The sequence below is a fragment of the Marmota flaviventris genome, chromosome 1 (assembly GCF_047511675.1).
Source record: "Marmota flaviventris isolate mMarFla1 chromosome 1, mMarFla1.hap1, whole genome shotgun sequence".
In the NCBI taxonomy this organism is placed as follows: Eukaryota; Metazoa; Chordata; class Mammalia; order Rodentia; family Sciuridae; genus Marmota; species Marmota flaviventris.
Genome location: NC_092498.1, coordinates 164,491,161 through 164,507,004, shown reverse-complemented (window position 1 = coordinate 164,507,004; position 15,844 = coordinate 164,491,161). Strand labels below are relative to the sequence as shown.

The window sequence follows — 15,844 nt, the reverse complement described above, 5'->3', positions numbered from 1 at the left end:
CAAAACAGCCTCTTGCTTTACTTAATTTATTTCATAGGTTTCCATTCCTTGGGCTCAATTATGAAATAAGGAACCAAAATACTATTAAAGATAACTATGAATAATGTATGAGTTAGACAAATTATCCAAGCTATAGCTCCTTATCTTTGTCTTGATACAAAGCACTAATAAAATCAAATACACAGAAATATTTAGGGACATGGGAGCTAAAGTTGACCTAGAAAACACATTTGTAACACGTATTTCCCTTCCTTTGCAAGGACAGTATAAAAATGGACACTGTAATTAAGATGGCAGTGGAAGGTCAATGGGAGCATTTAGCATCTATCGCCATCTTGTGGTGACATATCCAAATTCCAGGCTTTGCAAGGACCCTGAGATTAAGTCACTGAGCCTTACAAGGAATTGGCTTGTAAGCTGTTTCTACGATTTGATTTAATAATCATGGGAGAGGTTATTTTGGGGGTGACTAAATATCATAGAACTAAATAGCATTTGAGTGATAATTTATCATATGAACAAAAGCATTCAGATGTGAATGATCTCATTCAATCCTGGCAGCAGGCTCTCAGGCTTAAACACGTGAAGACAAAGTTTCAGAGAAGTTTGTAATTTGCGTTAGGCAAGTCTTGAACTTGAACTCAAATGTTCATAATTCAAATCCTGTAATATATATTATTTTTACTGTATTTAGCTTTCATATATATATATATATATATATATTTCAAAGAAATATATAATACATAATATATATTATATATACACATGTATATATATCTATCTATCTAAAATACACATGAACCATTAGTACTTATACTATTTTCTTTCCTTTTTTTTTTTTTTTTTTTGGTACCGGGGATTGAACCCAGGGGTTCTTTATCACTTTATCATTCACCCTGCTCTTTTTATTTAGAGACATAGCCTCACTAAGTTGCTCAGGGCCTTGCTAAGTTGCTGAGCCTAGCTTTGAACTTGGAATACTCCTGCCTCAGCCTCCCACAGCTTATCCCTTTAGTTTGCAATCTGCTGTCAATTACTTCTGGGAACATTTTCATAGACATGCCCTGAACTCTGTGAATCTTAGGCATCTTTTAAAAATTTTTATTTGAGACAGAAGCTTGCTAAATTACCCAGGCTGGCTTTGAATTTGTGATTTTTCTGGCTCAGCCTCAGCAGTAGCACGAATTACAGGCATGTACCACCCTGCCTGGAAATGCTTATATTTTCTAGGGTACTGCTAACTAGTACTCATTACCTTTCTGCAGGTTGATTTGTGTGTAGAGAAGGCTGTGATGGTGGACTCTTCTTAGTCTGTATGATTCCACAAATACTCTTATGTTCAGAGCTTTGTTACTAAGTGTGGTCTTATTTTCCTGTTTTTTGGGCACCCAAACTGGGAGAATCTGCTCCATTAATGTCTTAACTTGGCGTGCACTGATGGAGAAGTGTGCCCACAGGAGAATGGACATAGGACACTGAGGTAGTGGGACTGAAGCCAGTTTTTTTTTTTTTAAGATGTTGATGGACTTTTATTTTATTAATTTTATTTATATGTGGTGCTGAGAATTGAACCCAGGCCTCACACATGCTAGGCAATTGCTCTACCACTGAACTACAACCCCACCCCTGTAACCAGTTTTTATTAAGCTTGACCCTTTTTAAAGAAAAATTAAGAGTTTCCTAAATCAATTCAGCTAAAATCTTTAAGGACTAGGTCATCTTATCCACTTAAGAAGTAGTATATTTTTACAGCCACTCTTAAGTGGGGTCACTGAGGTTTCCTTGATCAACGTGAGAGGTAGATATGCCATTCAACCAGTTTTAAATATCACAAGTGAAAACTTTTGCAGCCTGGTTTTATTGGGTAAGAATTTGGGGCAGAATTTGCCCAGAAGTCTTTTCTTTTTTTGGTACCAGGGATTGAACCCAGGGACACTTAACCACTGAGCCACCTTCTTTTTTAAAAAAAAAATTTAGTTGTACTTGGACATAATACCTTCATTTTATTCATTTATTTTTATGTGGTGCTGAGGATCGAACCCAGGACCTCACACATGCTAGGCAACCCAGCCCTTTTTTATATTTTATTTAGAGACAGGGTCTCGCTGAGTTACTTAGGGCCTCACTTAATTGCTGAGGCTGACTTTGAACTCACAATCCTCCTGCCTCAGCCTTCTGGGCCACTGGGACTACAGGTGTGCACCACTGTGCCTGGCTTTAGGCATTTTTTTAAAAATAAACATTTAATTTTATTTATCCTTGTTATTTTTTACATTTATTTTTATGTGGTGCTGAGGATCGAACCCAGTGCCTCACATGAGAGGTAAGCACTCTACCACCACAGCCCTGTTAGGCATCTCTTAATCCAAGCAAATTGACAATCCAGATTAACCATCACAAGGACAAACCAATTCATCAAAATTTTAGGGATCTCAAAACTCACCCAGCCCATATCTTTTCATTCCTCTCCATTAGATTAAGATTTGGTTAGCTCTTTGGGTTTATATCTATACAAAGTAAAATTAACAGAAACAATGCTTTGATACTTGTATTTCTTACTGGTAAAGTTGTTGAAAGTGCTCTCATTATGAGAATGTGAGGAAGGAATGCTCAGATCCAAGCTTGGGTTTATCTTGGGTCTGGACTTGTTTTCCTCTTTTACACTGACTAGGGAGTCAAATTTCTAATTTATCTAAAGTGCATAAGACCGCATGTAATACCATTAGTGTGTTAACCTGGCTCCAACTTCTTTCCTTTATTCTAATCTCTTTACTTAACATCTTGTTGTAATGTACACAGTTGTAATGTACTTATTGTGTAAGTTGACCTTAAACTCCTTTGGGGGAGAATTTAAAAATAATATAGGAAGAGGAAAAACTATGGTGTTAGAAGTCATAATCATAGTTACCCTTCAGGGGATAGTGACTGGAAGGGGACACAGTAGGGGGTGGTTCTGGGGTACTGATCATTTCCTCAGCTGTGTGCTTATTATATAAGTTTGTCCATTCTGTGACATCACTGAGCTAAAACAGTAGATTTGTATCTCCTTCTGTACATCAAACTTTAACAAAATGTTATAAAAATGAGAATTGAGGAAATGATACCTGCCGGGTTGCTCTCAACTAAAACACTCAGGTGTCACTCCAGGGGAATTGGGTTAACTGGGCCGCGTGAAATAACCACACCGAGACAGAAATACCTTTTTCTTTGGGGGTTCTGTGATGGCTCCTCTGACCCTAAGAGTCCACAGAAAGAGAGAGAGCATGCTGACACCTTTTATTGAGGAGAAGCCATTCAAATGAGGCAAGGGATCAGGTTCAAGGGGCTGAGTCTAGCTTCATGATGTCCACTGTCAGCAAGTTGACTGACATCTAGGCAGGCCACACCCAAGGGCAGAGTAAGAGAAGGGGACACACAAAGTGTGTTTCTATGGAACACTCTATCCCAAACAGGGCAAGGGGTAATATTACAAAGGAACAGGTGAGCATAGCTCCACCCATGGGCATGTAAGAAGGCAAGCCTTTGCAGGGGACATAGTCGCTGGAACCCTTAGAAGACAGGGGCTATCCAGCAGCAGCATGGCCGCTGGATGCCACACCACTCAGCAGGGGAGGTGGACCCAGTCACGTGCTAGTCAGCCTCCCACAGATACCTATGTATATTAAGGCTTTATTATGTGCCACACATTAGGTATTCCCATTCACCCCAAACACTTTTTAGGTCAGTACAGTAACCCACACCTTACAAATGAGGAACTTAATCAGACAGGTTAAGGAATGAGGCAAGAAGTCCAAATGACTTCTTTCTGGTCACAGATGACTGCCCCCACCCCCAAACCTTTTAAAATATTTTTTTAGCTGTAGATGGACACAATATCTTTATTTTCATGTGGTGCATGTGAGGCAAGCGCTCTACCACTGAGTACAACCCCAGCACCACCCCCCTCCTTTATACTACACTTCTCCCTGCTTTCTACTTTGTCTATTAGGCTCAGTCACTAAACCCAAGTGACAGTTGTTCAGATTTAGTGGAGATACAGATGAAAGGGCTTCATGGAAAAGGTGATGAGTAGCATCCTGGGGCTAAAGCTAGGTGTGGGATTCATTTGGTGGAGGAGGCATAGGAGGAAACAGCCCTGGACTACAGTGACAAGCCTGGGGCTTCCAGGCTGCTAACAAACTGCTCCAGGGCCAGGCTTATCGTCTGTGATAGGGCCTGTGAGACACCTTATAAACCCACCTTCTTTCCAAGTTAACTTCACACACAGTATGCATTCATATGTGTGCAGCACACACACAAAAAGAACTGCAGAAGACAAACTCTCACTAGTCTAGTCTTACCTGGAATAGTCATCTTTCAGCCTCTAGAGGAAGGGGAGAGTATAGAAAGCAATGGATTATTAAGACATAGGGGCTCCTATGGCTCCACCTCAGTTCCTCTCAATAAGACAAAAATGATGGCCATTAAGTCACCCAGCAAATATGCTGAGCTCTGCAATCTGTCTCTCTTCTCTCCAGAAGCCAGGAGGATTTATTCTGATTGTCTAGAACCATTATGACTAGTAGCTCCACTGGAAGCCTTCCCCTCCAGATGTGGTTTGGGGCTGAAAGGCCCTCATTTTTCGCATTTCCACCCAGTCATAGACATGCTGTGTGTCGAGTACCAAGATGGTCTCATACATAGCTTTCTGCAAAAAAGGAAATGTATGCTTTCAGCATAAATTTTCATATGCAGACCAAACAAACAAAACAAAAACAAAACTCATTTTATTTCATAATATAAAAGTCATTCTATGGCAAGACAGGGGCAGAGACAGGGCAGCAGACCAATTCAGGCATTTCCCCATATTCCACCACACTAGCTATTGGGTTTTAGCCTCAACGTTCCCCCAGCCACTGCTTATTTCCAAATAGGGAATTAGGCCAATCCATTCTAATGCCCCTTCTTAGCCCTAAAATTCGAACTATGAACTAGAGATTAGCTGCATTGGACAGATGGGAGTTGGTATGTGGAGAAAGGAGGTGGCATTTGCCTCCCTCTCCTAGGGGAAAGTGTGGTCAGGAACTGGCCCAATTAGAGGGTATCAAGAATCAGGGAGAGAGTCAGGGTGGCTCTTGAGTATAGACATAGCAAAATGGTATGTGTTGCAATCTTGACCTTATAGAGATACATAAATGGATTAAATGGGCAAATAAGACACTGGAAAAAGAGAACAATCCTTCAGTCTAAAAATACATGTGGATGTGTTATTTTAGTCGATTTGGCCTCATTTTTCTATACGGCTGTCTGTCATGCTGCCTGGAGCACACTTCCAGAGTCATGAGTAATGACAAGGATTTTTCTTGAGTGCTACAGGGTTCTTAACGCTTTCCTATGTGGAATTTTACAGTTGGATGACATAGCTAAACTTTGTTATACCATGAAACTTTGTTTGCTTTCAGGCTTTGAAGTTTTATTTGCATTTCTAGTAGCAGTCACACGCTTGTTCCTTTTTTAAATGCATGAATTATATATACTAATTTAAAAAATTAAAATATAAAAATATACAATATTAAAAAAGTAATCTCAAACTCTCCTCTCCTCAAGGGGAGGCACAATTCCCAGCCAGGTGACCCAGGCCCAGGGTTGCAGACTTTGGGTTCTTCGGAGGCTTTCGGAATTTGCTCTGAAGGAAAACCCTCGGCACACACAGGCCCTCCTTTTTATTCACCGTCTCTCGAAACACATACTCGTTCACCACTTCTTCATAACCTGTGTCCACAAAGAGCTGAGCCAGGAATTCTACAAGACAAAGAGGCCAACAGTGCTCAGTGTCCTGGTAATAGGAAGGAGGAAAATCTATGACCAGAGTGAAAAACAAAGACTCTTAATAAGAGTATCACTACTCTGAAGCACTCTACAGACATTGCTGTTTTCTCAATTATTTATATTTATGTATTTTTGGTATCAGGGGTTGAATCCAGGGGTGCTTAACCACAAAACCACATCCCATCCCTTCCTGTTATGGTTTTTAGAGACAGGGCCTAGGTTGTTTTAAGGCTTCACTAAGTTGCTGAGGCTGACTTTGAACTTGTGATCCTCCTGCCTCAGTTTCCCAAGCCACTAGGATTACAGGAGTGTGCCACTGTGCTCAGCTTCTCAATTATTTTGAATTAATCAGATTTTAGTGACCAGAAGCATTAAAAGATATTAAAATATCTTCTCCTGATATTTTTATGATATTATAGTTTTAGTGGTAATCACTCATTTTTAGTTTCATTTTAGTGTCTAAAAGAATATTTCCAGAAGTAAAAATATTTGTGAAAGTAGAGATTATGAATATAATTATCTATGGCTCAGACAATTATGTAGTTTTTTTTTTTTTAATACTTATTTTTTAGGTATAGATGGACACAACACAATGCCTTTATTTTTATGTGGTGCTGAGGATCAAACGCGGGTCCTGCCCATGCTAGGCGAGCGCTCTACCGCTGAGCCACAATCCCAGCCCCAATTACGTAGATTTAAAACTAATGTTTGAAACACTTAAAAGATGGAAATAGAGAATTTTCTTATTCAAAATAATGTAAATATCTCTTTATAAAGCAAATTTGTATATTTAAAAACAGACCCAATTACATTTTTTTTTTTTGGGGGGGGGGATACTGGAGATTTACCCCAGGGGCAATTTACCATTGAGCAAATCCCCAGCCCTTTTTATTTTGAGACAAAGCCTCAACAAGTTGCTTAGGGCCTTACTAAGTTGCTGAGGCTGGCTTTGAACTTGGGATCCTCCTGCCTCAGCCTCCTGAGTAGCTGGGATTATAGTCCTGAGCCACCATGCCTGGCAGATCAAATTACTTTTATTAAAAAAAGGTTACTTGGGGCTGTGGTTGTGACTTAGTGGTAGAGCACTTGCCTAGCATGTGTGAGGCACTGGGTTTGGTTCTGAGCACTGCATATAAATAAATGAATAAAATAAAAGTCTATCCCAACATCTAAAAAAAAGGTTACTTGCCTTTATGATCTTGGAAAGTAATCTTAAGGCATTATATTTGCCTTATTTGCTTTAAACTGAATAAAATGAAGTTTCTGATTTGCCCTCCCTCCTTTTCCAGCACAGCTACCATAAGGAATCCACATGGCACGTCAGAGCCTGTCCGTTATCCCAGACTCACTAACTAGGCCCTGTCATCAAGAAGCTTTGTTTGTTGTCCCAGGTGCTGGGTAAGAGGTGTGCACTGAGATTGACCCAAGGACTTGTGCATGTGCTAAGTACAGTTATAAGCCCTCCCCACCCTTACTGCAGTGATAATGTAATCAAGCATATCAAATATAAAAAATATTTTAAGGATAGATTCCATTCATCTTACCATCAGTAAAAAAATATGATCGGGTTCCATCTTGTCTAACATAAAAGTTTTCTCCAAGTTTGCTTCCAGCTTTAAACCTAAGCATGGCATGATCATACAGTCCATAGTCACGGAACAAGACACTTTTGCCTGGTTTTAATACCTATGAAAGAAAAATGAGCTGTGAGTAACTCTGGGGACCCCAGCTAAACAAAGTAAAAAAATCTGATTAAGTTAGGAATTCAAAATAACTTATAGATTTGTGGCAATTAGAAAAGGGTCTAGACTGAATTACCCATAATAATATGTAGGAAAAGGGCATGCTAGTAAAAGGGATAGGAAGACCTGGCAGAGCCTCCATAATATTGGAGATACTTCTTGAGCACCTCTAAAAGCACTCTGGAAAGTCCAGTGTCATACAATTAAAATGCAAAAGGCAATACCAAAGGATATTGTCCTCATTGAAGCACATTTATTGGCTACCTGGTAATACTCAATCATCAAAATTTCTTTTAAAAAATATGTCATTTTCGGCTTTTTCAGTAAAAAGTAAAATATGTCATATTTTTTAGGCTGGTTTTTCTCATTTAGAATCTCAGCTCTGGTTTCACTGTGCTATAACTTGCAGCTCACCTGCTATGCACATAACTGATACATGTCTGGCCCTTGACAGCTTGCCAGATGTTTCCTCATTAGATCTTCACCCAATTCTGAAATGAAGGAGCATGACTGTCATCCTCATGTGAGGTGAGGAAAACGACTCTTGAAAAAGTTAAGCCATCTGCCCCCCATCATCACTCACTAGCTACTAAGTAGGGGAGTCAGGACTCACACTTGTCAAAAGGTTTCATACTGTGGAACAGACACTTCTTTTTTTTTTTTTTTTTTTTAATTTTTTATTGTTGGCTGTTCAAAACATTACATAGTTCTTGATATATCATATTTCACAATTTGATTCAAGTGGGTTATGAGCTCCCATTTTTACCCCATATACAGATTGCAGAATCACATCAGTTACACATCCATTGATTTACATATTGCCATACTAGTGTCTGTTGTATTCTGCTGTCTTTCCTATCCTCTACTATCCCCCCTCCCCTCCCCTCCCCTCTTCTCTCTCTGCCCCCTTTACTGACATTCGTTTGTCCCCCTTGTATTATTTTTCCCCTTCCCCTCACTTCCTCTTGTATGTACTTTTGTATACCTCTGAGGGTCTCCTTCCATTTCCATGCATTTTCCCTTCTCTCTCCCTTTCCCTCCCACCTCTCATCCCTGTTTAATGTTAATCTTCTTCTCATGCTCTTCGACCCTACTCTGTTCTTAGCTACTCTCCTTATATCAAAGAAGACATTTGACATTTGTTTTTTAGGGATTGGCTAGCTTCACTTAGCATAATCTGCTCTAATGCCATCCATTTCCCTGTAAATTCTATGATTTTGTGGAACAGACACTTCTGTTAGTCCTGGGGGATGGGGGATGTGTCACTCTTCACACTAGACAAGAAGAGAGGTACAGAAAGGAAAGGTCAATTTTCATATTCTTCCTGTGCTATGCAGGACTTCTAGATATGGGAAGTAGATCATCAGGCTATAGTGCAACATCTCAAAGAAGACTAGTGTTAGGACCAGGTGGTGAGTCCCACACAAAAGTCCTTCAGAAGGTAGCTAATAAAAAAAAAAAAAAGAGAGAGAATTATCAGGATAGTACCAATGTAGTTAAAAAAAAAAAAAAAGTCCTTCACAGACAAGATGTCAGAGTAGATGTCTCAAAAATCAGAAGGAAAGATCAGTAGGGTATGGGTACAGCTCACTTTACAAAGGAAATGGCTACCTGTTTTTCAGAATGAAAAGTAGTACACATCGGGGCACTTTTTTTTTTTTTTTTGACACTTGCTTTTTATGTGAAAATTCTTTCAAGTGGTTTAACACTACCAAATGAAAGGGAACTGGAAGCGGGTGTGTGTGCGCTGATTTTTATTAAATCTATTCTCACTCATCATACATCAACAAGATGGTTCGAAAGCATCTATTTTAAAATGAACATATATAACCTATTATAATAGATTTGTCTCCTTTGGAAAAGTGTGTGATGGGCTATCAAATTTTCTTTTTCTTTTTGGTGGGGCTGAGGATTAAACCCAGGCCTTTGTGCGTGTGAGGCAAGCAATCTACCAACTGTGCTGTATCTGCAGCCCCCCTGGGGCTATCAAATTTTCTAAAACTAGTTAGATGTATTCTCTTCTCCTGAATAGAAGAGGAAAGATTATCCATGACCGTTTGAGCAGATTTTCTCATTTAGTAAACTCTTATTGATAATAGCATGTCTTTTAAAAATGCTGTCAGTGAAGAAAGAGTCTCAGATAAAAACATTCTTACCTTGGTTAGAAATGCTATGTTTTAGAATGTAAACAATTAAGAAAGAAACACTCTTGAAAACATTTAGTTCACATGAGACTTATTCTTCATTTCAGAAGGAAGGGCTACATGGGACAGGGGAAATAACACTCACTCTGGAATTTGGAAATCTTGACTCAAATCTCAGTTCTTCCATTAACTAGTTGAATGCAAAGTAATTTCATCCCTCTGAATATATTTTCTCATCTGTAAAATAAATTATGATACTAATGCCTCTTTCGATCATGACACTGTAGTTAATCAGGCATTTCCCAATGTCAGTTTTTTTTTTTTTTTCATTCCAACAACTCTAAGGATGAGCAGATTAGGTCCTATTAAACCCACTTTTTGGTAAGGCTAGCTCAGAGTAAAGATGTCTTACTTGCCCGAACAACTCAAGGCAAGCCAATAATTTTAAGATTAAAGATCAGGTCTTCTGATGGCAAATCTAGCCCATCTTTCCTTTACTCTTCCAAAGATTTTTTAAAAAAAATTTCCCCCTGGAGTTAATAACTTGGGAGTGATTAAATTTATGTTATAACAGCTTATTTCTGTGACTATTCATGTAAGGGTCTGAGAGCAGTTCATAGGGTGTCTTATCATCAGAGGCTGCAAATTGCTTCTCTCTCTAGAAATTTCCTGATGAAACATGATTTCAAATAAATAAACCACTCAATAAGAAAGCAATCACTGCTGCTGTAAACTCATTCCAGATAGGATGGAGGAAAAAAAAATCTATTGAAGAGTGAAAAATAGGAGGAATGCTGAGATGAAATTTGTTACTAAAAAAAATAATGGTCTGGGACAGCCTGAGTCCAGTTTTTCTTTCTTTTTCTTTTTAAAATTTTTGGAACTGGGGATTGACCCCAGGGGCACTTAACTACTGAGCCACATTCCTAGGCCTTTTTCAAATTTTAGAGACAGGGTCTTGTTGAATTGTTTAAGGCCTTGCTAAGTTTTTGAGGCTGGCTTTGAACTCAGGATCCTCCTGCCTCAGCCTACCAAGCCACTGGGATTTTAGGCATGTGCCACTGTACCCGGCTCAGTTTTTTTGCTTTTCTTTTTTAATATAATATTTCATACTACTAATACACACACACACACACACACACACACACACACACACACACATGCTGTATGTTTCCATGAAAAGAAGCTCAGGAACTGATGAAACTGATCCATGAAGATGGAGGTTAGAAAACTGGTCACCTAGGGTCTCTGGGGGTGGGTGAGGGCACCGGGAAGCCTGCAGAGATGCTAGAAACATTCTATATTTAGCTGGGGTTTACATGAGTATATGCATGTGGAAAAATCCCTCTAACTGGTCTGGAGTACTTATTACATGACTATTAAACCTCAGGAAAATATAAAACTATAGACAACATACATAATTTGTAAAATTATAAATGAACTTTCATCCAATTTAAGAATCAGACCATTATCAATACACCTGTAAGCTCCTCCTCTGCACCATTACCCTGCCTTTCTTAACACAGAAATTATGAATCTCAAGTCCACAGGCCCAAAAGGTTGAAGATTAGAGATCAGAGGACTGTGAATTTAAGTAGAAAACAAAGTTATATCTTTATTTTCACGGCTTCCAATGGAAAGTTAGTACTCCCTTAATTATGAATTCAGGCAACCAAAATTTTGACCAAAAAACCCCAAAATAGCCTGATGCCATTGCCCATGCCCGTTAATCCTAGCCACTTGGGAGGCTGAGGCATAGGAGGATCCCAAGTTTAAGGCCAGCTTTGTCAATTTAGCAAGACCCTATTGCAAAATAAAAAGGGCTAGGAATGTAGCTCAGTGGTAAGCCCTTGCGGAGCATGTCCAAGACTCTAGGTTCCATTGCTAGTATGACAACAAACAACCCCTGTAGAAACAATCCCTTGCAGTCCTTGCATATACTTAAATTTACATTCATCTTTACTGCAAAAATGTATGGTTTCACATTACTTGGTTCTTCAGAAGACTAAATTTGGTACTGCTACTTAGTTCATTTTGTACCTAAGAAGCTTTGCAAAACTGTTTGTTGCTTTTCCTTTTGAAGTACACAAACATCTGGAGTCCAAAAGGAGACTTTATAGTGAGGCTACTACATGAGTTGCAAGAGAGGAATAAGACAAAATGATAAAGAGGTGTCAAGCAAACTTGTATTTCAGTGTAAAATTTATCATGCAGTTTTTGTAAGTAAATAAGATGATTTGAGAACACTACCATATTGCCTTGATATGCACACACACACATATACATTTTAAAATTTATTTTAAAAAATATTTATTTTTTAATTGTAGTTGGACACAATACCTTTATTTATTTATTTTTATGTGGTGCTGAGGATCAAAACCAGGGCCTCACACTTGCTAGGTGAACGTTCTACCACTGAGCCATAGGCCCAGCCCAACACATATACATTTTAAATAACAATGTCTAAACCTGTTAAAAGCAGGTTTCATGGCAAGCTCTAAACTGCTTTTTCATTCCTTGAGGAATATATTACATTTATCTGCACTGATGTTGAAAATTCTGTTAAAACCTTGTCAAGAATTTGTTTTGCATTAAACAAATTTATACAGAGTGTGCCCAAATAAATAAATAAATAAATAAAAGTATGGTATTTACTAGATCACCACTGAAGAGCTTTCGAATTAATGTGTTAATTTAAAATCACAGCATTAACAAATATGATTGAAACTGTATTTTAATAAATTTCCCTTGTAACCTACTTTGACCTACTAAAACAGGCAGCTAACATTCTGAGGGGTTCATAGGTTTCACTAGATTACCAAGGGGGTTCATGGCATGAAAATGCCACGAACCCTTGCCCTAGAAATCCACCAGCCTGGATTTGCATTATTAATCTACTACTTTTTTTTCTTTTTCTCAATGGTGGAAAGAAAGGGGTGAGTGGAATGAGAGGATGCTCAAAAACACATCATGCTGTAAGCAATGTGCTTTTTTACCCTTTTTTTTTTCTTTCCAGACAGGTCTCACTATGTTTCCCTGGATGGTTTGGAACTCCCCATTCTCCTGCCTTAGCCTCCTACATAGCTGTGATTACAGTTGTGTGCCACCATGCCCAGACAACACCTTGCTTTTTGAAAATTAACCCATGTCATTCCTATAGCTGAGGTCATTGTCTTTCAGTGCTGTGTGGTGCTCCAACTGTCTGAACATACTACAATGTATGTCTCCTCCATTAGGTCAAATTGACTTCGAAACTGGTTACTGTATCAGAAAAGTACAAGGGGTTCTGCAGATGCATATTTTCATCAATACCTGGCTTTATCAAACTTCTAAATTTTGTTAATCCAGTGGTATCTCCTTATGATTTTATCTTACATTTCCTTGGTCACTGAGATCATCTTTTTATGTGTTAACTTACCGTTCTATGAAATGACAATGAGTATCTGCCCATTCTTCTATTAAATTGTCTTTCATTCTGACAGGAATTCTTTATGTATTCTAGATACTAATCTTTTGCCAGTTGTATAAATTACTTTTCCCAATTTGTCTTTTTAGTTTCTTAATATTGTCTTTGAACAGTAGAAATTCCTTTTTCTTTTCCTTCATTTTTACTATCATCATCTCTATGCTTAAAATGCTTTGGGTCTTCTTTGAAGTTTTCCCCACTCTGAGGTCGTATTTTCTCTTGAAAGTTTTAAACTTTTGGTGTGATGGGGGTACTGGGGATTGAACTCAGGGGTGCTTAACCACTAAGCCACATCTCTAGTCCTCCAATTTTTGGTACCAGGGATTGGACCCAGGGGCACTTAACCACTGAGTCACATCCCCAGCCCTTTTTAATTTTTATTTTAAGACAGGGTCTCATTAAATTGCTTAGGACCTCACTAAGTTGCTGAGGCTAGTTCTTGATCTTGCGATCCTCCTGCCTCAGCCTCCCAAATTGCTGGGATTACAGGCATGTGCCACCACATGTAGCTAAACTTCTTTTTCATGTAAGTCTTTAATTAATTTGAGAATGAATTTTGTATAGGTCTGAAGTAGGAATCCAATTCATCCCCTCCTATAAATAACCAATGTTTCTACCTTTCCTAGTGATTTTCAACTATCATACATCAATTTTCCATATCTGTAAGGAACAATTTCTAAACTGCATCACACTCCATTTGTGAATCTGTCCTCCTGCCAATACCACTCTGTCTTTAATTATTATAGCTGTAATAAGTCTATAACTGGCAAGGAGTAAATCCCCCATCTCATTCTTCTTCAGGAGTGTTTTGGCTCTACTTGGTCTTTCATGTCTATTTAAAATCAGCTTGTCAATTTCCTCAAACCCACACCTCTCCCAATTAAACAACAATCCGACAAAAAATAAAATTTGCAGGGATTTTTAGTATAATTACATAGTTTACCTATGGAAGAAATACAGAATATGTCCTGAACACAGTATTTCTCTCCATATAAATTTTCTTTTCTTTTTGGTACCGGGGATTGAACCCAGGAGCATTTAACCACTAAGCCACATCTCCAGCCCTTTTTATTTTTTATGAGACAGGGTCTTGCTAAGTTGCTTAGGGCCTTACTAAGTTGCTGAGGCTGGCTTTGAATCTGCAAACCTCCTCCCAAAGCCTCCAAAATCACTGGTACTATAGGTGTGCGCCACTGTGCCCAGTCATACAAATTTTCTTAAATGACCTTCAATGTGCTATGTATAAAATTTACTCTCATACAATTTGTCAGATTTTATTGTAGGAACCCTTTAATTTTTTTTATCAGTGTTCAAAAAAGATCTTTTTGAACAAATTACATTTTTTTTTGTATTATATAACTGATCTTAATATATAAGCACAGATTTGGACTGGATGTGGCAGTGTAGGCCTGCAATCCCAGCTACTTAGGAGGCTGAGGAAGAAGAATTTCAAGTTCAAGGTCAGCCTGGACAACTTAGATTCTGTCTCAAAACAATTTTTTTTTTAAAAAAAGGAGATTTTGATTGCTGGCTGTCATTTGCAGGCCCTGATGTAATGGAACACAGACAGCAGTCAAAACAAATGACAATAACATAAGCAATATAACAGGAAATTAAAAAAAAAAAATCAGAGCACATATTGCATGTTACTCACCCCCCACCTTTTGTAGTTGTAGATAGATAGAATGCCTTATTTTATTTATTTTTATGTGGTGCTGAGGATCAAACCCAGTGCCTCACGCATGGTAGGCAAGCACTCTACCACTGAGTCCCAGCTCCAGCCCGTTACTCCCTTTTTAATGTGGCAAAATATATATAACATAAACTTAACCATTTTAACTTTTTAAGTATACTGTTCTATGACATCAATACATTCTTCTTATACTTTTGTGATTCTTAGGGGTGGGGGGTTGGGAGGCAGTCCAGGGAACTGAACCCAGTGGTGCTCTATCACTGCGCTACACCCCCAGTCCTTTATTTTTTGAGACAGGGTCTCACTAAGTTGCCTAGGATGGCTTCAAACTTGCGATCCTCCTGCCTTAGCCTCTCAAATAGCTAGGATTACAGGTACGTACCACCACACCCGGCTGTTCTAATAGTTTTTGATTAGAAAATTAGAATTTATAGTTTCTACAAGTAACAAATTTCTTTTTTCATTCTCAAATTTTTAAATTAGGGTTTTTGTGGGGTTTTTTTTGGTGGTGCTGGGAATTGAACCCAGAGCATGCTAAGCAAGCATTCTACCAACTGAACTATTTCCCCAGCCCCAAATTTTTAAATAAAATCTTATATTTTTGAGCTGATTAGCACCTCCAGTACAATGTTGAGTAGAAATATAGTCACATGTCATGTAAGGAATTTTTGGTCAACAATGGATTGCATATACGACAGTGGTCTTATAAAATTAAAATGGAGCTGAAAAATTCCTATTACCTAGTGACATCATAGCTGTCATAGTCACAGCACAACATATTATGCTATTTGTGGTGATGCTGGTATAAAGAAACATGCTACACTGCCAGCTATATAAAAGTATAGCACATGCAATTATGTACAGTACATAACACTTAATGATAATGATTGTTTATGTTTTAACTACATGTCTTGGTCTGTTTTTCATTACTTCAGTGAAATACCTGAGGTGGGAAGCTTTATTTTAAAAAAGGTGTATTTAGTTAGTTCAC

The 15,844-nt window shown here is 38.4% G+C and overlaps 1 protein-coding gene across 8 annotated transcripts in view; it reads right to left on the bottom strand.

Annotated features, from left to right (window-relative positions):
* Positions 1-4,748: 4,748 nt before the first annotated feature.
* Positions 4,749-15,844, bottom strand: part of Mettl6 (methyltransferase 6, tRNA N3-cytidine) — a 22,287-nt gene continuing 11,191 nt past the window's right edge. For 3 of the 8 annotated variants that reach the window (XM_071618590.1, XM_027947838.2, XM_071618591.1), the window contains exons 5-6: positions 7,353-7,494; positions 4,749-5,781 (exon numbers count right to left, since the gene is read on the bottom strand). In XM_071618590.1, the coding sequence (XP_071474691.1) occupies positions 5,582-5,781; positions 7,353-7,494 (342 nt within the window). In that variant the 3' untranslated portion in view covers positions 4,749-5,581. The other 5 variants (XR_011708995.1, XM_027947843.2, XM_071618598.1 and 2 more) reach the window with 5 other exon arrangements.